The sequence below is a fragment of the Diabrotica undecimpunctata genome, chromosome 4 (assembly GCF_040954645.1).
Source record: "Diabrotica undecimpunctata isolate CICGRU chromosome 4, icDiaUnde3, whole genome shotgun sequence".
Classification (NCBI taxonomy): Eukaryota; Metazoa; Arthropoda; class Insecta; order Coleoptera; family Chrysomelidae; genus Diabrotica; species Diabrotica undecimpunctata.
The window spans coordinates 85,213,515-85,239,011 of record NC_092806.1 but is presented as its reverse complement, the minus strand read 5'-3'; the positions used below and the strand labels follow the sequence as shown (position 1 = coordinate 85,239,011).

The 25,497-nt window shown below is 30.9% G+C and overlaps 1 protein-coding gene and 1 long non-coding RNA gene across 3 annotated transcripts in view; both read right to left on the bottom strand.

Moving 5' to 3' along the window:
- LOC140439741 (DDB1- and CUL4-associated factor 10 homolog) overlaps positions 1–25,497 on the bottom strand; it is a 388,500-nt gene that overhangs the window by 210,767 nt on the left and 152,236 nt on the right. For both annotated transcript variants that reach the window (XM_072529869.1, XM_072529868.1), the window contains exon 4: positions 5,201–5,458. In XM_072529869.1, the coding sequence (XP_072385970.1) occupies positions 5,201–5,458 (258 nt within the window). The remainder of the gene's footprint in view (positions 1–5,200; positions 5,459–25,497) is intronic.
- On the bottom strand, positions 10,419–12,837 carry LOC140438301 (uncharacterized). The gene is made up of 3 exons (XR_011950490.1): positions 12,770–12,837; positions 12,583–12,682; positions 10,419–11,060 (listed from the first exon to the last, which is right to left on the bottom strand). It is a non-coding gene; the product is annotated as an uncharacterized lncRNA (long non-coding RNA).

Sequence of the window (25,497 nt, the reverse complement as noted above, 5' to 3'; positions counted from 1 at the left end):
AGTCGTTTGTTTAGTATGTAAGTAAAAATTTTGTACGCCGTGCACAAGAGAGTTATGCCGCGATAATTTTCGCATTTCAGTTTATCCCCTTTTTTATAGATTGGGCATATAATCCCGGTTTTCCAATCATTAGGGATCTTTTCATCATTCCAAATCTTGTTCATGAGCATATGCATTTTTCCTATTAGGTGATCGCCACCTAATTTATATAGCTTAGGGGGGACGTTGTCAATACCTGGAGCCTTATTGTTCTTTTGTGCTCGTATTGCCTGTTTTACCTCTTTCATCGTTGGGGGTTCTATATTTTCGGTGTCTCCCTCATTGTGAGGCATGTCCATATGCTCTTCACTTTCTTGTGTCCCCAAAAGAGTTTGGAAATAGGTTTTCCAGACTGATTTTATTTCTTTTGGATCACTGGTTATTTGCTCTTCTTGATTTCTGCATAGATTTGTTCGGGGTTTGTATCCTTCTCTTAAATTGCGTAGATATCTGTACGCCTGTCTTATATTGTTGCTTTGAAGATTTTCTTCCAGTTTCTGTACATTGCCGTTTTCGTATTTTCTTTTCTCTGTTCGGCATATTTTATCGGCCCTCCGTCTTGCATCTTGGTAACTTGCCCTTCTTTCTCTGGTTCTTCTTTCCATATATTTCTTGTGTTCTTCATTTCTTTTCTGTATGACCTTATTACACTCGTCATTGAACCATTCCCTTGTATTTTTCTTTTTCTTGTTTTCACGTTTAAAAGAAAACTGGAAGTCTTCGAAAGAAAAATCCTAAGAAAGATATTTGGACCTATTAACGAAAACGGAATATGAAGATCCAGGTACAACCATGAACTCTACCAACTGTTCAAAGAGACACGATCTCAGAATTCGTTAAACTTCAGAGACTTCGCTGCGCTAGTCATGTAGTAAGAATGGAGACAGAAAGATTGCCGAAAAGAGCCCTAGACAGTAAAATGCAGGGCGCAAGACCAAAAGGAAGGCCACGGAAAAAATGGGAGGATGAAGTGGCAGCGGACGCGCAAAATTTGCTAGACGTGAGAACCGGAGAAGATCGGCGCGGGACCAACAAGGTTGGAGGCATAGTTTGGAGGAGGCCAAGGCCCGATTTGGGCTGTAGCGCCATTGGAGAGAGAGAGAGAGAGTAAAAATGCCAACATTTCGAATATAAAAATGACTTCCGATATATTGAGACATCTGAGTTAATTTAAATGTTTTAAAACTTAAAATCACAGTACTTTTTTTTAAACCTATTTTACAATATTTAACATGAATTTTTTAACTGTTAAATGATTTAATTTGATAAAATAAGCCTTTCTCTTAAACTTGGTGTTTTCAGAATTAAAATAGATCTAATAACGAATATTAACGTTGTAGATAAAATCTTTCTGGGATAAACAATTTCAATTTTGCCTATTATAACGCAAGTTTTTTGTGCATTTTTAGAAAAGTTATTAATAATTTTCAAAAAATCGACTAGCTTACAATCGAGTAGCGATCTTGCATTGTTTATAAGTAAAAACTGACTCAAAAAGTTTCACGAAAAAGGTTTTTTATTTGCTAATTTCTCTGGTCTACTTATCACAGAATTAAACTTATATCTATCCATAAGATACTAAAATACATAAATTATATATTATAATGTGCCTACACCAGATCTGTAGATGCTGGTGCGGTTCGAGGTGAAAGCATGTGGATGAAATGAAGGGATAACCGGACTTCGTGTATTTTGAATCTTTTTAGTGTCGGTAATTTTAAAATAAAATGTGCTTTAACACTTTAGCTCCCATATGTATCATCCATGGACACAGTAAGTTTTCCGTCAAACCATGTGGCCACTGGTGGACACAAAACTATCTCTCAGAACTGCAGATATAGATGGTTTGAATATTAACGGAATCAGCCAGAAAATGTTATAAAAATAATAATTCGGAAATTAAAATGGACGAATCCGCGTTAGATTTATTAGAAAATACAATAATTTGGCAAGATACTAATAGTAGTAAATACAGATGATGAAAATTAAATTACATATTGAAACGAAATTTCCGCTTGTTGTGGTATTAGTCATGACAGGTTTGACTATGAATGTGGTTATGGAGTTGATGATCAAATTGTTTAATCTCGGACGAATTCTTGCAGTAGATAACTATTACGCCAGTGTTACATTAGATCAAACGCTAAATAAAAACAAAACATTTGTAATTGGTACATTGCGAGGAAAGATAGAGCTAAACCCTCAACAAATTATAGTATAGAAGTAGACTAGTTCAAAAGGAAAATGGCGAGATAAAAGGTTTTACTTTTGACCACAATCTGTAACAAACTACTTCGATTGGAATGTAAATACTATAATATAATAATACTTTTCTTGAAGTGAAATGTAAAGTTACGAGACTGATTGTTGAACATTTATTCTACGAATCTGCCTAAAATATTCAGTCAGTCTCTTATTACGGTTGCTAATTACAATCGCTCTTGGCAAAGCAGAACAGGGATTGTAATGCAAAGTGCTGACGCAATTTTACATTAAATATTAAAAATAATAAAAATCAAATTTGAACAAAATCTGTTCCGTTTGAGGCCAAGAATTTCAAACATCAGCAAAGAAAATAAAATGGATAGAAAGAAATGGAATGTGCAAAAGCTGAGAGATGCAAAAATTGCAGAACAGTACTCGGAAACCATCACCAACGGGCTAAACAATCAAAATGAAAATGAAGAAGACCAGAAAGATATAGACTCCTATTGGACCAGAATAATGAAAGATGAAATATTAACAGAAACTTGTGCTCGTAAAAATTATTGGTTTGACGATGAATGCAAGAATGCAAACAAAAGAAAAAAATGAAGCCTACAGATAGATACTTACCCGACGAACTAGAATAACTGTAGAGAATTACTAGATGAAAAAAATAGAGGATGCACAAAAGAAAAAAAAACGAAACCACTTAAATAAGGAACTTAAATATATAGCAAACCTTAACAGAAACAAAGAATTCGAAGCATTCTATAAGTTCAATTCGAAATATCAACAGAAGCCAATGCAGAAGTCAGAATGATGATCTATTAACAACAAGGAAAGACGTATTGAATAGATGGGTGGAATACTTTAACCAGGTGCTTAATATAGAGGAAGAAGAAAACCTAAAAGACCAAAAGATGAGGTAAGCGGAACAGACGAAAGGAGAGCGGAACCACCAACGATTCTTTTAGTTAAAAGACGCAGTTAAAAAACTAGCCAGACACAAATCACCCGGAATAGATAATCTCCCAGCTGAACTATATTAAAGAAGGTGGTCAAGATACTGTAATGGTACTACAGCAGCTATAATAAGAAATATGGACGCAGAAATGCATCCCCAGTAATTGGAACATCGGAATAGTTTGCACCATACACAAAAAAGGAGATATCTTTGGATGATCTAAGCACAGAGAAATTTCCCTTCAAAATGCAGCGTATAAAATATTCTCCAATAACTTTGGCACCACATACAGAAGCAATAGTAAGAAAATACCAGGCTGGTTTCAGAGGTGCTAAATCGAATTCATCAGATTGCAGCCCTGAGACAAATTTTAGAAAAAACACTGGAATATGGCATAGATACTCATCACGTATTTATAGACTACAAAGTCGCCTACAATTTTCTAAATAGAAGCGAAATGTTCAAAGCAATAAAAGAGCTAGGAATACAGAGAAATAGGTGAATGCAGAGTAGGAATCCAGGAGGAACTATAAACCTTTTAAAACAAATAACGGGCTGCACCAGGAAACCCTCTCTCCTGTAAAATGTTCAATATTGAAACAAGTAATACTTCTGTCACAAATCCCAACCACCTGCTCAATATATAACAAATCAATGCAAAGGCTTGGCTATGCTGATGATATAAATATTGTTGGGAGAACGAAAAACGCTGTACGATAGGCGTATGTATCGCTAAAAGTATCAGTGAAAGAATCGGTTGCAAAAATGGATTTAATAATAAACAACAAAAAACGAATCACATGAAAATAAGCACGTAACGACAAATCCCACGGCCGCTTGTTATAGAAAACGACGTCATCAAAAAGTAATGAAAACATGTTAGAATATTTCGAAAGAAAAGTACTACGGTGCTATGGGTACTATGAGGCAGTGAATGACAATGGAGTGTGAAGAAGATGACAACTTTACACTTTATACAATATACCAAGTCCAGATATCGTAAAATATATTAAGATAAAACTGAGGTGGATAGGGCATGTAATGTGGGTGGAACAAAATGACCTAGCTGGATATTGATCTGAAGTTATTTTCTTGTGGCATCTTAATGTAATTACTACTATTGAGAATGAGCCACAATTTAAGTTTAAAATAAGTTTATATTTGACTTTTCGATGTTTACTTAGGAATCGTTCTCAAAATACAAAGCATTAATAAATTTATTAATGTTTCGTATTTTGAGAACGATCTCCGAAGTGAAAATCGAAAAGTCAAAAATAAACTTATTTTAATTAATAAATTTATGAATGTTTTGTATTTTGAGAACGATTTCCGAAGTGAAAATCGAAAAGTCAAATATAAACTTATTTTAAACTTAAATTGTGGCTTACTCCCAATAAAAATAGTAATTGTCCTAGCTGGAAAACGCTCCTTGGCAGATAAATTTTGCAGAAAAGAGGAAGATCCATAATAAGGTTTCTTGATAACATCGATGAAGACATAAGAAATATGGGAGTGCGTTCTAGGCGGAGGAAGGCGATGGATAGGGGCGAGAGAAATCGGGCTAGGATTCATGCTAGGATTATAATAAACAGAAACTTATTGTAGTTTGTATGACCAATATAACTCTTAATCACCTTTAGTTTATACTCGAAAATTACGCTAGATCGTTTGGCAGTCGGTATTTTAATCGTACCAAATTTTAAAATTTTCATGAAAAAAATATTTAGAGTAGTTTTAAGCCCCCTTTATACTCAACTATAACGAGCCGCTACTGCTATTACTGTTAGTGCCTACACCGATGACGAAAATCATCGGTGTAGGCACTTAACCACGCGTTTCGCGGTATTTTTGTTGAACTTATTTTGAAAATGAATCTAGTATGTAATGTAATGTAACCTTGTAATGCAATCATCCCCATATGGAAATGACCAAATTAGAGAAAGTATGCTTGTCTAATTTGGGATTGTAAAAAATTTATTTAAAAATTCTTACCCGAAATGATCTCAAATCTGTAGCTAAAGTAAGTAAGTTTAAATTATGAATGATAATCATAAAACCATTAGTAGTAGATATCACCATCTTTGAACTATCATTTGTTAATTTCATTCTCATTAAACCATTCATCAAAAAAACTTTATCATACATCGTGTTACAATCGTTTTGAGTTTTTAAGTTCCACGCATATATACTGCCATCGAAAGCTGATGTAACCATCATTTGTTCTTTTTGAGACCATTCAATATTTTTTACCTAAAAATGTCATTATGTAATGCTTTGATCATTACAACATATTGATAATTATACATAAAACAGAATACAAAAATAATGATACGGATAAGGGAAATTCGACTCCAAAATACCGGACCACGCCGGCCAGATCCACGGAATTATTGTTGGATCCAAGCCATGGACACAAAAGTGAATAGACAAAGACATAAAGTGAAAATTTATTTGAATCCTTGTATAACATTATACGGTTGAACAAAATACGAGTATACATTTTTTTAAGTTGAATATAATGCAACTAGGCCGTTTAATAAGTATACCGTAATGATGACTACACGAATTTTTGCACTTCTTTTAATAGATAGTAAATATTACAAGACATCCACAATTCTTCTAGGCATACTTTTTACCAAGTTGTGACAAAATTCTAATGTAAACGAATCCCATATTTCTTGCAGTTTTTCCTTCAATTCGTTGACGGACCTGGCAGGATGTTTTCTCAAAGCTTTTTTCATTTCGCGCCACAGTCTCTTTCGGGGACAAGTCGGGACTGTTAGAAACCCATTCCAGAAGTGGTATGCCTTGGTCTTCAATCCATTTTAAACTCTTTTTTGAGGTATGACAACCTGCGCTGTCCTGTTGGAAGACAAAATCTTCCGCTGATGTTAAACAGTGTTCCATAATCGGTAAAAGAGATTCTTCTAAAATATTCAAATATTTGTCCGTGTTTACAATCCCTTCGATAAAATGCAACTTTCCCACACCTTTAGACGACATGCTGCCAGATCATGACAGATGCAGGAAATTTGACTTTTCTCTTCAGACAGTCGGGATGGAAAGTTTCATTTTTCCTGCGAATGACGCGCCTCCTACTGCCTCTAATACACACCTCAAACCTGGACTCATCACTCCATTCTATTGAATCCCATTGCGACTGAGTCCAATCTTTATGCTCTTTTGACCATCTAAGTCTAGTTTTCTTTTGTTGTAATATTAAAAGTGGCTTTTACTTAGCCTAAAATAAAATGAAATGAAATTTATTAAAAACAATTAGTACTAATTTTGTCAACTATAAAACTTTCTCTGTAAGCACCAAATCCTAATTTGTGTAGGATTACGAACTTATAAAACATGCAGAGTATGATTTGTTTATGGTAATCGACTAAACTGCAAATTCAATAGGTGGCCAACTAATATAGGAAGGGGCCCGTGTATATATATATATATATATATATATATATATATATATATATATATATATATATATATATATATTTATATATATATATATATATATATATATATATATATATATATATTGATATGATATAGGAGAAAGAAAAATAGTGATTAAAAATAATTTACAAGTTATATATTAGATATTAAAAGTAGTTGGTATTTTAATAAGTTATATACTAGAGAATTTTATAAAAATATTATTTATGTGAGGGCATTTTTAAGAAATTAGCATATAATAATTGTAAAAAGTTGTATTTTAATGTTGTAAATATATTTAAGTGAGCCATATGACTAGGCAACCAACTATACTCCAAGTGACATTTTAGGAAATAATTGGGAATATAAAGTGGGGGTTATAATAATAATGTTAGTTTAAAATGTTTAATTTATATATATTTAATGATTTAAATGTTTATTCTGATCTGAAAAGCCTAAATGTCAACAAAATTATCAATAGAACATTAACGAATTCTCCAGAATGCAGAATTTGACCTCTGTTTATGTTGGAACATTCTGGAATAATGATTATGCCGGTGGATCGAACAGATACTTTTTTCGAGAACATCCATATAGAAGAAATAGAACTAAATCGAACATGATTTCTTACCAGATGGTTCTGGAAGATTGAAAAGATATAAATACCCGTGATTTGGATTCAAGATGGCCAGTTTATTATGAAAGTTAGTAGAAGATAGACTCATTTAGTTAGTGAAGTCAATTGTTCAGAATTTTCAAGACAGTCAATCAGTTACAAATAGTCCAATTGTTTAATATAGTGAGTTAAATGAAGATTAAAAATTATGCACATTTATAATTATACACAAATAATTATTGAAGATTAAAAAAGTATATTAGAAGAATATTGGAAGAAATTAAAATTATATTATGATTGGAGATTAATATAAATCAACTTATAATAATTGGATATTAGTATCTTGAAAAGAAGAATAAATATAAATGCTGTTTGCTGGTTTGCTTGGTGGTTTATAAATGCTGGTGAAGAAAAATATATCTTAAATTGGTAGAAGCTGATAATTGGAAAAAGTAATTTCACAAAAACAAGGATAACCGAAGTACGAAGACATTCAGTGGTGATTAGAATCTATATAGTGGAAAACAGTTCATTTAGGCATTCAGTGAAAGAAAGGTACAAAATTTTGTTAATATAATTTAGTTAGTGTCATAACAATTTCAATTTTGAAGATAGTTTGTTTAAATTTTACATTGTCTATAGAATTTAATTAGTTTTATAAGAATATCAATTTAAAGATAGTTTATTTTAAATTTACATTGGCTAGGTTAGATATATATGTGTGTTTCATAATAGTTATAATAAAGATAATTTAAAAAAGTACTTACAAACTAATTCTTTGAGAACCGCGATAAAAACCCTATATTATTAAAATACTCATTGCTCATCATTCAAACAAACAACACATCATAACAATTTTGGCAGCCAACGCGGTGGCTCTCTATTTAAAAGAATTAGTTTGGGAAGATAAGTGCTCTCATATAATTAAATTAATTATCAGTAGAAAGAAAAAATTATAGATTTTATTTTTAATTATATTTGAACAAGTAAAGTCTCAAAATGTCTCAAGGAAAGAAAGGTACAAGAAGCAAAAAGAATGAAGAAGATGTGGAAGTAGAAACACAACCTATACAAGAGGAGAGTTTAGTTCAAGTTCCACAAGATACTGCAGAAATGAATCCAGAAAGAGAGGAAAATGTCAATATGGCAGCTTTGATGTCATTAATGATGCAGATGAACAAGACAATAGAAGAGAATACGAAAAAAATGGAAGAGAATTCAAAAGAAGTCAAAGAAGACATGAAAAAAATGGAACAAAAATTGGAAGAGAATTATAGAAAATTAGAAAAGAAAATAGAAGATAATAATAATAAAATTGTAAAACAAATGGAAAAACAAATGGATAAAAAACTTGAAGCTGCAGAGAAGAAAGTAGCAAATGAAATAAAAAATATACAGCATGACTACAAGAAAAGGATAAAAAATGAGAGGACAGAAGTAAAGAGGTTATTCAAGATAATAAGATAGATATAGAACAGAAAATAGAGTTGCAGAAATGTAACTTAGAAGTAAAAATTAACGAAGACAGGAGAAACACAGAAGAAAAATTAGACGATATACAACAAAATATCCAAATAAATAGTAATCAAATAAGAAATGTGGAACAGAGAATAGATGATATTTCACAAATGAGAGACATAGGGAGACCCTACTTAAATTTAACAAATGAGACTGGGATTAAATTCTCTGGTAATATAAAAAATTTGCATCCTAGAGTATACATAAATAGTTTAAAACACAAATTAAGATTTTTGAATAATATTAATGATATTAAAGATTATATTAGAGTGACATTAAATGACAATGCAGCAACTTGGTTTGCTAGTATTGAAAATGATTTAGATAATTTTCAAACATTTGAAAATAAATTTTTAAATTATTATTGGGGTGAATTAGAGCAAGCCAAGTTTAGAGAAATTCTATATTTTGGAAAGTATAATCACAATTTAAAATCAAATATGGTAGATTATGCATTGAAACTGATAACAGTTGCAAAATATTTAGAACCACCACTTAGAGAGGAAGAAACAGTCTTAAATGTATCTAGACATTTTGATGCTGATGTTGTCCAAACAGTAACTGTACAAAATATTCAAACAATAGATAGTTTTATTAATTTTATTCAAAGAATACAAAGAGGCAATATCACAAGTAATAATAACAACAGAAAAAACAATAATAACTTTCAATATAATAAAAATGATAATCAACAATATAGACAATCATATAATAATTATAGATATGGTAATAATTTACAAAATTTTAATAATAATAACAGTAATTATAATAGAGAACATTTTAATAACAGTACTAATAATAATAGACAAGATTTTAACAATAGAAGAAATACAGAGCGACCTAACTATAACAGACAGGTAAACTGTGTACGAAGGAATAGAAGCTGCGAAGACAGGGAACGAAATAGTACAAGGCAAGAAAATGTGAGTAGAAGTCATAGTAGGGAAAGACATAGGACATCAGATCCAAGTGGTCAGATACAATCTGACAATTCTAATAATCAAAATTTTGTGCAGTAAACTTTCTGAATTACAAGTTAGGCCATTGCTATTATGAAAAACCTTCTGAATTTATTTCTCTAGATGAAGATAAAATTATTGAATCTATTAATTTAATTTATATAAATGCTTTGGCCAAAAATAAAATGATTAAAATTATGATAGATACTGGTTCAGAAAGTACTTTAGTCTCGGAGAATTTTATTTTTAATACATTAAAACTATCAGATATAATAAAGATTCCAAAAATTAAAATTGTTGGTGCAAATAATAAGAAGTTGGGTGAAATTGATAAACTAGCCAATTTTAAAATTAATATTCTTAATAAAGAAATTAATATGCAAGGATTTATTGTCAAGGATTTATGTGTTGATATATTAATGGGAAATGATGAATTGGAAAAGAAGAAAGTAAAGATAGATTTTGAAGAAAAAATGGTAACTTTGGAAGGGCAAATAATTAAATTTATGCAGAAAGATGAGTTGGAAGAAGGAATAAGAGTTGATAGGATATTATTAGAAGAAAATAATGATGTTTATGAAGAAGAAATGTATTTTGATGATAGGGAAATGTCCCAAAAGAATGTAAAGAATAATTGTAGTGAATATTTAAGGAATGGAAATTTTAAGCAGATGGATGCCTACGAGGTGGAGTGCGTAAAATTGGAAGCAAGGAATAATGAGTACATAATGAAGAATAATGTTATTTGTAAAGAAGAAGATATGATGAAAGTTTTAAATTGCCCTGAAGAATATAAATCAATAGTCGTTTCCATATTGCAGCAACACAAGGGACTTGTCAATAAAGAAAATAGAATTGCACAAAATTATATCCATAGTATAAAAGTTAAAGAAGAAAAAGATTTTAAAACAAAATCATACCCAATACCATATAAATACAGAGAAGAAGTAAACAAAACAATTAATAATATGTTAGAAGATGGAATCATTGAGAAGGCAGACACACGTTTTATAAATCCTATAGTAGTAGTACGTAAAAGATCAGGTGAAATCAGGTTATGTTTGGATGCAAGGAATATTAACAATTACAGCATAGCTTTTGGTTAATACCTCTAGAAAGAAAAAGTAGACAGTATACAGGATTTCAGATAGATGGAGTAGTATATCAATTCAAAGTAGTACCATTTGGACTTCAATCATCTTGCAGTGCTCTATGTAGATGTCTTCATGATATTTTGGATCAATATGAACATTTTGTAATTCACTACCTTGATGATATATTAATTTTTTCTAAAACGGCTGAAGATCATGAGAAACACCTAAAAATTATAATAAATAGATTAGACAAAGTTGGACTAAAAATAAATCAAGAAAAATGTACATTTTTTCAAAAAGAAGTAATATATCTAGGTTATAAACTTAATACTAAGGGAATCGAAATGGATCCAGAACGGACACAAGTCATTCAGGAATATAAAACACCACACAATTTAAGAACTTTAAGAGGATTCATTGGAATAATTAATTATTATAAAAGGATGATACCAGATCTAAGTATAAAAGAAATTCCATTACTTGAACTACTGAGAAAAGGTGTAAAATGGAGATGGGATCAGAGAACAGAACTAGCATTCCAAGAGATTAAAAACATTTTTTTGTCAAATTTGAAAATATACTATCCTGACTACACACAGCCATTCATATTAAGAACAGATGCATCAATAGAGAGATTATCAGGGGTATTATTACAAATACATGATGGGGTCGAATACCCAATACAATTCATTTCAAGAATTACAAAGCCACATGAAAAGGGTTACTCAGTTTCAGAATTAGAACTAGCAAGTATAATACACTGTGTCACAAAATTAAGATTTTATTTGTTGGGTAATGAATTTACAATAGAAACAGATCACCAAGCTTTAACATCTATATTAAATAACAAATATGGAAACAGTAGAATACATCGGTGGAGTCTAATATTGAGTGAATACTCATTTGAAATCAAATACATTTCTGGAAAATCCAATATAGTGGCAGATGCTTTATCAAGGTTAGAAAATACATCACAAAAAAGGGCAGCGAACAATAAAAATTGGATTAAATCAATTAGTAGAAAGTACTGGATTATATTCTAAAGAAGAAATTATAAAAGATCAGATCAATTTGAGTGAAAAACAAAAAGTCCTTAAGAAAGATGGAGTTTATTATAAAATAATAAATGGCATAGAAGTATATGTAATAACTAGAACTTTAGCAAAGAAAATATTGAAAAATTTACATAACAATTATATGGATATTGGTTCAAGAAAGCTATGGATGCTATTTAGGGACAATTATTTTGCAAAGAATGACATAAGTATAGCAAAAGAAATTACTACCCAATGCCCAATATGTCAACTAAACAAAGAAAAGAATTTCAAAAACCAGAACACATATAAATCTAATGTTGTATATGAAAAACTAAATACAGTTTCCATGGATTTTATTTCAAATTTAGTTCTCAGTCCAACAGGAAAAAAGCATATACTAGTGATAGTTGATTTATATACAAAATTTATTAAACTATATCCCTGCTCAAGAACAAATGTTAAAACATTGAAATTATATATTAATCAATTTTTCGAAGAAATAGGACCATTTAGAAATTGCATAATAGATAATGCTACATATTTTAACAACCAAAAATTTCGAGCATTTTGCGAGAAAAGGGGAATCAACATTCATTTTACAAGTATCAGAGATCCTCAGGCAAATCAATGACATTTTTAAATATTATGAAGAGATTGAATAATGTTTTCTATACCTTTTAACACTAATATAAAAACACTAACAGTTCACTGATAGATCCATTTCATAGATAGATGGTAGATTTCTTTGTTGTGAATCAATTTGACATCATACTTGTTGAATTTTGTATATATGGAAATTAATTTGTACCCTAAAAATCATAATTTGGGGTTAGACACAAAATTGATACTATAATTGCTATAAATGTTTTTCTAATATAATAAAGTATAAAACTTACCAATTCATATGGATGAAAGCCTGTTGAATGGAAATAATTCATAGGTTTTGTCTATAAATAAACATAACACAATAATATATGATTATGTTTATTTTCTCATATAATAGCCTCCATTGCTTTATTTGACATGACAGTTTGACATAGACAGCGAACAGGGATGTATTTAATAGAACACATTTTAAATAAAAAAAAATTGAATTATTAATTTATTAAATTTAATAAGGTATGAGAAAATTAATATTTAAAAAAATAATAAGTAAATTATTTATTTTAAATATTATTTTGGGGTATTGATATGATATAGGAGAAAGAAAAATAGTGATTAAAAATAATTTACAAGTTATATATTAGATATTAAAAGTAGTTGGTATTTTAATAAGTTATATACTAGAGAATTTTATAAAAATATTATTTATGTGAGGGCATTTTTAAGAAATTAGCATATAATAATTGTAAAAAGTTGTATTTTAATGTTGTAAATATATTTAAGTGAGCCATGTGACTAGGCAACCAACTATACTCCAAGTGACATTTTAGGAAATAATTGGGAATATAAAGTGGGGGTTATAATAATAATGTTAGTTTAAAATGTTTAATTTATATATATTTAATGATTTAAATGTTTATTCTGATCTGAAAAGCCTAAATGTCAACAAAATTATCAATAGAACATTAACGAATTCTCCAGAATGCAGAATTTGACCTCTGTTTATGTTGGAACATTCTGGAATAATGATTATGCCGGTGGATCGAACAGATACTTTTTTCGAGAACATCCATATAGAAGAAATAGAACTAAATCGAACATGATTTCTTACCAGATGGTTCTGGAAGATTGAAAAGATATAAATACCCGTGATTTGGATTCAAGATGGCCAGTTTATTATGAAAGTTAGTAGAAGATAGACTCATTTAGTTAGTGAAGTCAATTGTTCAGAATTTTCAAGACAGTCAATCAGTTACAAATAGTCCAATTGTTTAATATAGTGAGTTAAATGAAGATTAAAAATTATGCACATTTATAATTATACACAAATAATTATTGAAGATTAAAAAAGTATATTAGAAGAATATTGGAAGAAATTAAAATTATATTTTGATTGGAGATTAGTATAAATCAACTTATAATAATTGGATATTAGTATCTTGAAAAGAAGAATAAATATAAATGCTGTTTGCTGGTTTGCTTGGTGGTTTATAAATGCTGGTGAAGAAAAATATATCTTAAATTGGTAGAAGCTGATAATTGGAAAAAGTAATTTCACAAAAACAAGGATAACCGAAGTACGAAGACATTCAGTGGTGATTAGAATCTATATAGTGGAAAACAGTTCATTTAGGCATTCAGTGAAAGAAAGGTACAAAATTTTGTTAATATAATTTAGTTAGTGTCATAACAATTTCAATTTTGAAGATAGTTTGTTTAAATTTTACATTGTCTATAGAATTTAATTAGTTTTATAAGAATATCAAGTTAAAGATAGTTTATTTTAAATTTACATTGGCTAGGTTAGATATATATGTGTGTTTCATAATAGTTATAATAAAGATAATTTAAAAAAGTACTTACAAACTAATTCTTTGAGAACCGCGATAAAAACCCTATATTATTAAAATACTCATTGCTCATCATTCAAACAAACAACACATCATAACAATATATATATATATATATATATATATATATATATATATATCTACGGCATAAAGTGGACTCCGCCCATGTTAAAATTAAGGTTCAAGTGAGCTCAGTGGTCAAGTGGGCACCAATATACGGAGCTCACTTGACCATTCCATAATATTGGTTCTGTCGATTCGTCAACATGTAGAGTTTAATAATTTATAAAAAATTTTTGGAGCTTATAAGTACCCCTATATAATAAATGTATATCGTTTAGTTCATGTAAAGTTTAGTTTAGGTTTAAGTAAGCTCTGAGAGTTTGGCAACTGTGCGATTATACCGTATATTTTCAACATATACCGTAAACGGTTTATATGGGCTCCTTATTTTTATCCACTCTTTGTAGACAGTGTAATGTCATAAGCATTACACTGTGTAACAGAGGATATCCGATTACCTGGTATTACTACGGACTAATAGAACAGAACTGGTTCTTTAAAAAACAGGTATGCAGATACAAAAGAATTTGGGCTTATTATTTAATGGAATGGTCACTTGAATAGAAAATTTTATTTTTTCTGTATTTTTAAAAACGTTATTTTTTTATTTAATATAATTTTATTAGTTCAATGCCGAAGTCGATGTTTTCTTAATTACAGAAATTGTGACATATATTTTGTTTACGTAAATGTGTCTTTGTACATTTTATGTAAGCATCCGATTAATAAAAACTGCTTTTGTTTCATCCAATGTTCTGCGATATCTTGTATAAAGTTTTTTTATTATTTTAGTTCTGGTCTTATTTGTGTAGTACATATGATATCTCGATAGAAGGTTATCTCAAAATAAATATAGTTAAGTACTACAATAGATATTTTTGTGTTAAAATGGGTAGTAGTGTCTACAACAAGAAAGAATGGTTAATTTGTAGGGCGGAAGGACGTGCGCCTCATTTTTAGCTAAAAAGCTTGCGAAGAATGCTAATTCTGGTCCTCAATTTACCTTTTAGTTTTAAACAATGATCTGTGAATGACCACGTGCGATACAAACTATTTTCAAGGAATTTATAGGAAGTCTATAGTTCAACGATTTCATGACATTACTGGATGTTCAGTTTTGTGAAACGTCTATGTTAGGGAAATTGAAGGAGCACACATGAGTTTTTCAGGGGTTTTGGCTGAAAATTGATTCATAGTTTATTTTTATTGTGCAATAATAGGTGTATCATCTATATAATAGAAGTCCTAGTATCTAGTGGTATGGGTTGATCGTTTTTGTAAATGTTATACAGTGTAGGTGTCTTTATGCTACCCCAAGCGAGACCGTTCGTCATCTGCTATTCTTACAATACCATTGAGTGATATGAAAAATATTCTGTTGTGTAGGCATACGCAAATAATACAAATGAGTTAGTTATCTAAGGGGATATCATATAGTTTTTGGAGATATATCCTGTAATTTAAGGTGTCGTAAGCGGCATTTATATTGAAAAATACCACCCCTGATACCCGATATTTTTCGTACCCATCTTTGCTGTGTTGGGTAAGATTTTATATTTGTGATGTACATGATCTTTACTATCTACAGCCACTTTCGTCTTTTAATTTAAGTTTTTTTTCTAATATCGATGAAATAATATTACCTAATCATCTTGTGTAAAAATATTTTGAATAGCTGACAAAATAAATATATTCGCCGATAATTTTTATGGTCGTTGGAGTTTTTGCCAGGTTTAAGCAAGGTAACAACTTTGGCTTGTCTATAGACTTTGGGTATCTGCATAATTTGAATGTACTTTGTGCTCAGATCCTCAATGTTGGTAGTTGCATTATTTTTCATTTATTATGTAGATGGTGGATCCAAGCTCAATATCGTTGAAAGGTTCTCTCAGCTGACTGGTTTTGCCTTAAGTTTTTCTTTGCTTCTTTTCCGAGAAAGATAGCATGTCTATATCTATAATATGGTTTTCAGCAATCAGCTTAATACCAAATACCCTAGGTTAGGCCCTATATGTGTCTTCTGCACTAGAAACACGCCAGATTCGTGTTTAGCGCATATGTCTGATAAGTTTAAGTAAAATAAAGTTTCTTTATCTCTAGATATGCCGTTAACAGTTATAGACATAGAATAGTTGGTCCTAAAAAGGACCAATTTGACAAAATCATATTAAAGGGGCGACTGAAGAATTAGCCGATTAATTAAGTAATCATTACCCGGGGTATGCCCAATTGCGGTAGTCTTATTAGTACTTCAATCTTCGTAAAGGCTCGTTCTTTGAACCCCATAAGTAATGCCTAATTTTTACTTTTTATAAAAAATTTAAATTTTACATGCTGTGTATTACTTTTTGACGATATTTCGAATCAGATTTGTGTAGTAATAATTTTAGAATTGAAGAGCCTCTTTGTGGAAAATAAATAAGTTTGTGATAACGGTCACAACTCATATATAGATAATAAGAAAATAAACAGTTAAAATAAGTGTAAAAATTTTCAACTACATACATCAGTGCCATTGTTCAAGTGATGAGTTTATCACAGATATTAAAGGTCACATTTTAATTCAAGGTTTTATTTACGTATTTTTAATATTAAAAAAGTAGGAAAATACATGTTTATGCCTTTATTTTTCATAATCTATTCTATCTTCTTTCTAGAGTACAGTCTTTTTTGAACGACTGTGTTCTTTTTTCAATTGGGCACTTTTCCAATGCTATCACAAACACTTTGTCCTCTGCTATTCTACATTAATATGATTGATTCATTATTTTCTCTTTCTTGCAGCTATTTTAATGTTGTTTATCCTGTGTATATTCTGTATATTTGTATTTCTTCTATGTATTGAAACTTAAATTTTGGTTATTATTAAGATTCTCTTAACGTGTTTATTAATTGTCTTGTTTCTGCGGTACGAATATATGTGTATCATGATAGGTTATAATGCATATTTCATTTATTGTAATTAAAGTGCTCTTTGCTTTTGCCAATTGCTTTCTCACTTCCCCAGCGATAGGTCTTGTTTTTCCTTATCAACAACCTCATCCTCGCTCGATACAGCTATTCTAAGATATTTAGATTTCACTAAATATTCTATCATTTGGTTTTTATCTTAAATTTGCCCCTATGATGAAATTTTTATAATATTTTATATCTGATGCTTTCATATTAAACTGGAATAAAATACTTGGTAGATAATCTTGATTCGTTTTGAGTACACTATTTTTTAGAACCTAGTACATAAAATAATAAATATTTGGCTGTTCAGTGTTTTCCAAGTATGTAAAACATAAACAGACTTACATATTAGATTATACATTTAATAAGAATGTCTAATATCTAAATTTAAGATTTTGTATCTCAAAATATGTGATAGCAAATTGCTATATAAAACTACGAGGCAATATTCTCATGCTGTGAGCTTTGCTACTCTATTGTTTTTATGGACGTCTCCTCTATTTCTATTCACAATTCTTTAATTTTTTTAACGCATAAGCGATTTTTAATTTGTTGTCAATATTTTTCAGGTGTGTTTTAATGAAATTGACATTAATTTGATAGTTTCCATTTTATTAGTACTGATGGTATATGACTAGCATATGTTGGTACTATATATCAATTTCAACATGTGGTAGCGAGAGCACTTTCCTGTTAGTAATTCCAGTGTCAATTATGAGGAAACCAGAAATAACCCATAATATTCTCCCCGTGATCTTAGTACATATTTCCGTTGATTGAATATTATAGGGTATCCAATATTTCAATCAACGGTATTTCAGAGTGATTTTTATTAATTTTTATATATATTTGCAAAATGGAGAAGAAAGTTCAGTACAGGCGGTTAAACAGCTGATCTGTCAATTTAGAAGTAAGAGCAAGTACCAACTTTCTGAAAAGTATACCCATACACAAAAGTGATGATAAAATGTACTGCACAAACTGTAGCGGTAAAAGCTATATATAAGCTATATATTAATAATTAGGATATACAGTATTTTTTCTAATACACCTGGAACGAATGAGTGAACTATCAAATAGGAGACCATTAGTGTGGAATTAGAACAACTTAATAAATCGTTGATCAATTATTCACTATTAGGCAGTTAATGAGAAATGTTGGGAATACAGAAAAAACATTAAACTAGTTATTTATAGATTTTAAACAAACACATGATATAATCATAAGAATAAAACTATAGAATACTATGGCAGAACAAGGCTTACCTTAGAAATTAATTAATTTAACAAGGAGTAATCTACAAGTAAAAAATGATTTCACAGAAAACTGGACAAAGTGCTTTAAAAAGGTGAACGAATTAGCGTAGGTAACAGCTGTTTTGAAACCTAAATATTATGAGACCAATTGGGGATATTATATTACATAAACTAAACCGCTTGTCTACAAAAATTATCAGGAAAATATGATACGACAGAAAAGACTAATGACTTTACAACTAATTGCCATATAAATATCACTTTACGCAAATAGGATGATTTTGTATAATATAAGACAATTCATATATTATAAATTATACCTATATAGATACAAATAGTAAAATAAAATTACAACTATTATACACTATAGTAAATACTTATTTAGATAAACGTAAAATATTCCACTAAACGTTAACAATAAATGTTATACATAAAGGTGCTTTTCAATTCGCGGTAAAAGATTTAATAGAGTTCAGGACACAAGATAAATTCGTAACAAAATTCATATACCAGTAAACGGTACTCGATACAGCAGCAAAGTAATTTTGGCAACAAATATGTAGGTTTTACTTTACCCCATTGGAATCATAGCACCCGCTATGATTCCAATGGGGTAAATATTATATACTTAATGAAAAATGTTATGGGAAATGAAATGGGAATAAAAAAATATTAAGCTAGTTATTTATAGATTTTAAATAAACATAAGATATAATTATAAGATTATAACTAAAATGCTATGGAAGAACTAGGCATACCTAAGGAAATAACTGTCAACTTACTTTCAAATGTACAGTTACCTCAAACAGGAAGATGCCGTATCTCCAATCGTGTTTACGATCGTTTTGGAGAGCATCGCCCGGAAAGCTAATACAGAAAATCTCACAATTTAATAATCAAGGTCCTCAGATTATACGGACTTTCGACGATGAGTTTTTTATAGTAGCGAGTATAATTATTAGTAACAAAAAAACATTAATACATTCAATAGGAAAAGCGCAGAAAAGGGTCCTCCAAATCAACGATAATAAAATATATATATATATATATATATATATATATATATATATATATATATATATATATATATATATATATATATATATATATATATATATATATATATATATATATGGCTATCATAAGAAGAGCACTACGAAACAGAATAGGACATAATATTTTAATAGACCAGTACAACTTTAGATTCAGAAACTCTATAACATCTGTTAAAGCGTGTACAAAAAGGGTGTACATATGTGAAATTATGAATATAATTAGAGTGGAGAAAAAGCTTGGTAAGTCTGTACCAAGCGAAAGAGAGATTATACGTCTGCCTAGTAGGACTCAGCAGACGAAAAAGAGGACGACTGTTTCTAGCAACAGTCAGCAGTCAAGAGAGAGTGTCCGTTATCATCGAGAGACAACAGGCAAGAGAGTGTGACTTTCTTTGCTATCTTACAACTGTCTGTATTTCTAATGGAGTGGGGTTAAAATGTGAGTAGGAAGGGTTGGAGAACGGGAAATAATTGTAAAATTGTGGTAGAATGGTAGCTAGTAATACAGCGAAAAAATGACATGATTTTTCGCATGTGAAAAAATTGAACATACTGGGGGCGGGCGAGAAGAGTTACGCCACTGGGATAGGGTATCAAATAGTTACTTCGAGAACGAGGGTAAACCGGTATACATTGGGGACATTGTTGTAAAAACTAAGATAACTAAGAACTATTTAAAATCTAGAGAAACTAAAGTCTAGAGAAACTATATAGATATTTGGCTGAAAGCGCCACTATTGGTTAAAGGGTAACCTAGCTTTCTTTATTAACCTAAAGTATTCGCCATTAGGTGTGGATACACCTGTTTGAGCAAGAGAATCCTTGTCTGGGAGCAATTCGATTACCTTTGCCAGAGTCCAGAGGAGTGGGGAAGTCTCTTTATCTTTGATTACTACCACATCAACTATCTTTAGAAGATCAGTAGCGATGTTCCACTTAATCCTACTTTGTCGTAGTAGCATATCCGATACAAGCAGTGGAATCGTCAGGCATCTGGGAAATGGAATTTTAGATATTGATTGGAATGTATCCAATAATGATTTCCAATCCGAGATCAATAGGTCATCCAATATATCACTGTCCCAGTCTAAGGGCAATGACCAGATACGTTGTAAGAAAGATTTAGAGTGTACTCTAAAAGATAAGAGTTTTCCTAAGGAGTTATACATTCGAGAAACATAGGTACATAATTTTCTTTTTGTTAAGGGAGGTGCCTCTTCACAAATAGGCAACTTAAAAGAGAAATCGTTTTGATAAGGTAACCTGTTAATACCTAGGACATTAGAGAAGCTACTAACTAAGTCAAGATTGACTTCTGAAGTGAAGATCATATGCTCATTTGAAAAGGCACGAGAATTTAAATATATTTTATAGAGTTGGAAACCGTGAATGTACAGAAGCGAGCGTGGTTGAGAATAAAGTATGTATAACCTTTCCAAGTTATTGGCGCTGGTCACGATATTGTCGATATTTGCATAATTTTTTATAGTATGAGAGGCTACTGAGTGTGTGGTTTGGTTAACAAAAGTTTGAACCTGAGGGACAGTAAACAACGGAGTAGGGCACGTTACATTAACGTTCACCATATCAGGAGGCGGCAATGCACACTGGGCCTCCAGTAACAGAATATGGTTGGGCACTGCAGGAGCTGTTGTTACTTGGCCCTCTACGAATGGTAGGGCCACGGTAACAGAAGAAAAGGCAGGTTCTACTGAATCTAATGAATTAGATTGTGAGGTGGTATGAGTAAGAACAGTTTGTATTGAGAGAAATTTGATGACATCCGTGTCAATACGAGGCTGTGAGAGGAGTATTTGATTTTCGTGTGTTAGTGGAGGAACAATGGATTTATTCCGAGAAGGGATAATTTTCAAAAAATTGACATGTACAGCACCTTCACAAGGTGTTGCAATTAATAATAAATCAATAGATTTTTGTGTAGGAATTTTATTGAAATGTAAGAAAGTGGGAGTGAATATATTCTGAGCTTGAATAGAGAGTTTATTAACCTGTCGTATATTTAGAGCATTTAAAGTTTCATGTTGAGAGATATCTTGAATTTGTATACGAGTTTGGGGAGGTATATTTGCCAATTCCGCTTGCACACCGCAAGAAGGCGGTACTTGAGTTAAGTTTTCAATAACCAATGGAGACAAATTGACAGTTTTTAGAATAGGAGCAGAGATTAAAATATTTTGTGTATGTAAAACTTGACTTGAAACCAAGGTATTGGATTCTTGTAATATTTGTGGGGGAGAAATGTTAAGAAGCACGGGAGATGCAGATATTACAGTTTCAGTAATCATATTTTGTTCTGGAGTATTTTGAAAAGTGACTGTTTGTGCTGGTAACACATTTTTTAAGAGAGGCTGGCCTATTACATCTTGAGTACTAATGTTATTAGAAGTGTTTTTATAAGTCGGCTTTTGAAGCTCTTGCGTCTGAGCTTGAACAATTGCAGAACTAAACGACGTACTTATAGTTATTTCTTTCATCTCTTTGAACTGATTGGGGAGGGAGTCAGAGTAAAATGTATTTTTAACTTCTTTTTGGCCATTTATATTCAAATCAGTACTTTTAACAATGTGTTTACTGGAAGTATTCGCCTTAAATTTTGTATCAAATTTAAAAGCCTGTTTAGCTTCCAGTTTTTCTTCTAAGAAACATAAAGCATCCATATATTTTTCATAAGTAATATCTACTTCCTCACTTTCGAGAATAGTTTCGTCGTTAGCCAGGTTTTCCAAAGCATCCAAATACGATTTATAAGCTGCCCTAAGCTGAGTAATATATTCTCTAATTCTACAATTAGAGAGGCCTTTTTCATTTGAACTAACAACGTTCGCAATTCTGGCGATATTTCTTTGTGAAACGTGCATTGCATAAAAATATTCTGCAATTTCTGCCATTTTGAATTGGAGTATATTATAGTTATATAGAGTATAATAAGAGTGTACCAGACAGAAATGAATGAAAAAGAGAATAAAACCTACCGACCCTTGGAAAGGGTACAAAGAGAAGAGAAAAAATATGTATATAAGAGTGTAATGAGATTATCAGTTTCTTGTTTCTTTTTTGTGTGAAAATTATATTTGGTGTCGTGAATTTAATTTAAATTAACACTGAGATAATTTTAATTGATTTAATAAAGCAATTAATATGCAAATACTTTCTAAGAGCAGAGATTATTGTAAAAATTTAGTTTGTGTCATCAAGCGATTTGAATAAAGCGATTATTATGCTAGGGATTAATGACAATAACAGCGGAGAATTCTTGTAAAAATTTATTATTCAGAACAATAGTACAAAATCCCAAATTATTTACCTAGATATGTACCTATGGCGAAACGTGTCAGCGAACAATACAATTAGTTGGGATTATAATGAGTATCTTTGGTTGACAAAAGGGCTGGAATTTTTACTACGTCACAGGTATCTATCAATGGGTAATTTTACCTGACTTTTTAACGTCCTTTAACAATAGAATCATAAAATTGGAATTTACACAGATAAGAATTATTAAACAACGATCTATCAATATATCGATTTATCAATACATACGTATATACATATATATCAAAGAACATATACACATATATAGAAATACATAATTTCGAATTACCAAATCTAATGAGATTTACAGCAGAGGTAAGATTTATCTGAACCGAATTAGATCAAAATATGTTCAATCGAGCATGAGAAAAAAACAGAGAGAATGAGGATTTACATATGACTCAAAAGTGTACCAAACTATGTAGAATCAAGATGTGAGACAGAGAGATAGAGAGTGAGAGAGAGATTATGATTTATATCCGACTCGAATAGACCACAATATGTACAAAAAGGGTGTACATATGTGAAATTATGAATATAATTTCAGTTGATGAGGACTGTATTACATAGGGCTGGTTCAAATAAATTAGGATGTGTGGTAAAAGGTTATACAGATTATAGCAAATTAAGTTTAATATAAAGTCTTACCAATTCTTCTGCTGCACATACACACACTCGCGGTATTTAGAGGCTTTCAGTCGCGGTTGTTCTTCATACGGGGAAACTGTCCAGTTACCGGTTTCTAAACTAACACTGAGATCACGAGATATAGCACATTTGCGTCTGTACACGATTTAAAATAGTACTTGCGGTATTTTTCGCGTAACTATAAGCGAGAGAGATAATTAGAGTGGAGAAAAAGCTTGGTAAGTCTGTACCAAGCGAAAGAGAGATTATACGTCTGCCTAGTAGGACTCAGCAGACGAAAAAGAGGACGACTGTTTCTAGCAACAGTCAGCAGTCAAGAGAGAGTGTCCGTTATCATCGAGAGACAACAGGCAAGAGAGTGTGACTTTCTTTGCTATCTTACAACTGTCTGTATTTCTAATGGAGTGGGGTTAAAATGTGAGTAGGAAGGGTTGGAGAACGGGAAATAATTGTAAAATTGTGGTAGAATGGTAGCTAGTAATACAGCGAAAAAATGACATGATTTTTCGCATGTGAAAAAATTGAACAAAGCGTACCCGCGATCCGACATAAATTCGGACCACAATCCACTTATTGCCAAAATGAAACTTAGTTTAAAAAAAGTTCAAAGACCAAAAATTATGAAGTACGATATTAACCAACTGAAAAATAAAACAGTAAAGGAAAAAGTACAAAAACGCCTAAAAGAAAAAACTTGGGCTCGTACAGAAAAACCATGGGCCCGTACAGAAACAGATAACAGATGTAGAACTAGAAAATTTGCACAAAGTAAGTCAAGAAATAACAGAGAAATACTTAAAACCTGAAAGAACAAATAAAAAGGAATGGATGACGGAGGAGATTCTGTGTATGATGGAAGACAGAAGAAACGCTAAAGATAATAAGAATTACTACAACAACATAAATAACGAAATAAAAAGGTCTATTAAAATAGCAAAAGAAAATTGGTTTAGCTCGAAGTGTACAGAGATAGAGTCATTACAACAAAAACATGATTCATTTAATCTCCATGAAAAGATTAAAGAAGCGGCAGGCTTATATAAACACAAGAACACTGGATCCCTGACAGATAATCAGGGAAACATAGTACTGGAAATGGAGCATAAAAGAGATATTTGGATTAAATACGTGGAAAAAACTTTTGAAGATATACGGAGTAACACTGGTATTACAACAAACACCAATTGCGAATCTGGACCACCATTTACAGTCGAAGAAGTAAAATATGCCATCAAAAGCACCAAAGATGGTAAAGCAGTAGGCCCTGATAATTTTCACTCAGAATTCTTAAAACTTATGGACTATGATGGCATAAAATGGTTGACAAATATATTTAACAGTATATAATATATGATACGGGCGCCGTTCCCCAAGAGTGGTTAGTGTCAACTTTTAAAAATCTTCCAAAAAAACCCAATGCGAGAAAGTGCGAAGACTATAGAATTATAAGCCTTATGAGCCATTTACTTAAAACATTTCTAAAGGTCATTCACAAAAGAATATATACAAAATGTGAGGAACAACTAACAAGAACACAATTCGGATTTCGTGATGCTCTGGGAACAAGGGAGGCCCTTTTTGCTGTAGAGGTGCTATTTCAGAGATGCAGGGATGTGAGTTGTGACATATACGTATGCTTTATAGATTACCAGAAGGCATTTGACAGAGTAAAACATGACAAATTAATGACTCTAATGCAAGAAATTGGAATTGAAAACAAAGATCTTAGAATTATCAGAAACATTTACCACAATCAAACGGCCAAAATCCAAATAGAAGACCAGTTAACTGATAAAATTGCAATTGAACGTAGAGTACGACAGGGCTGTATTTTGTCTCCATTGTTGTTCAATATTTATT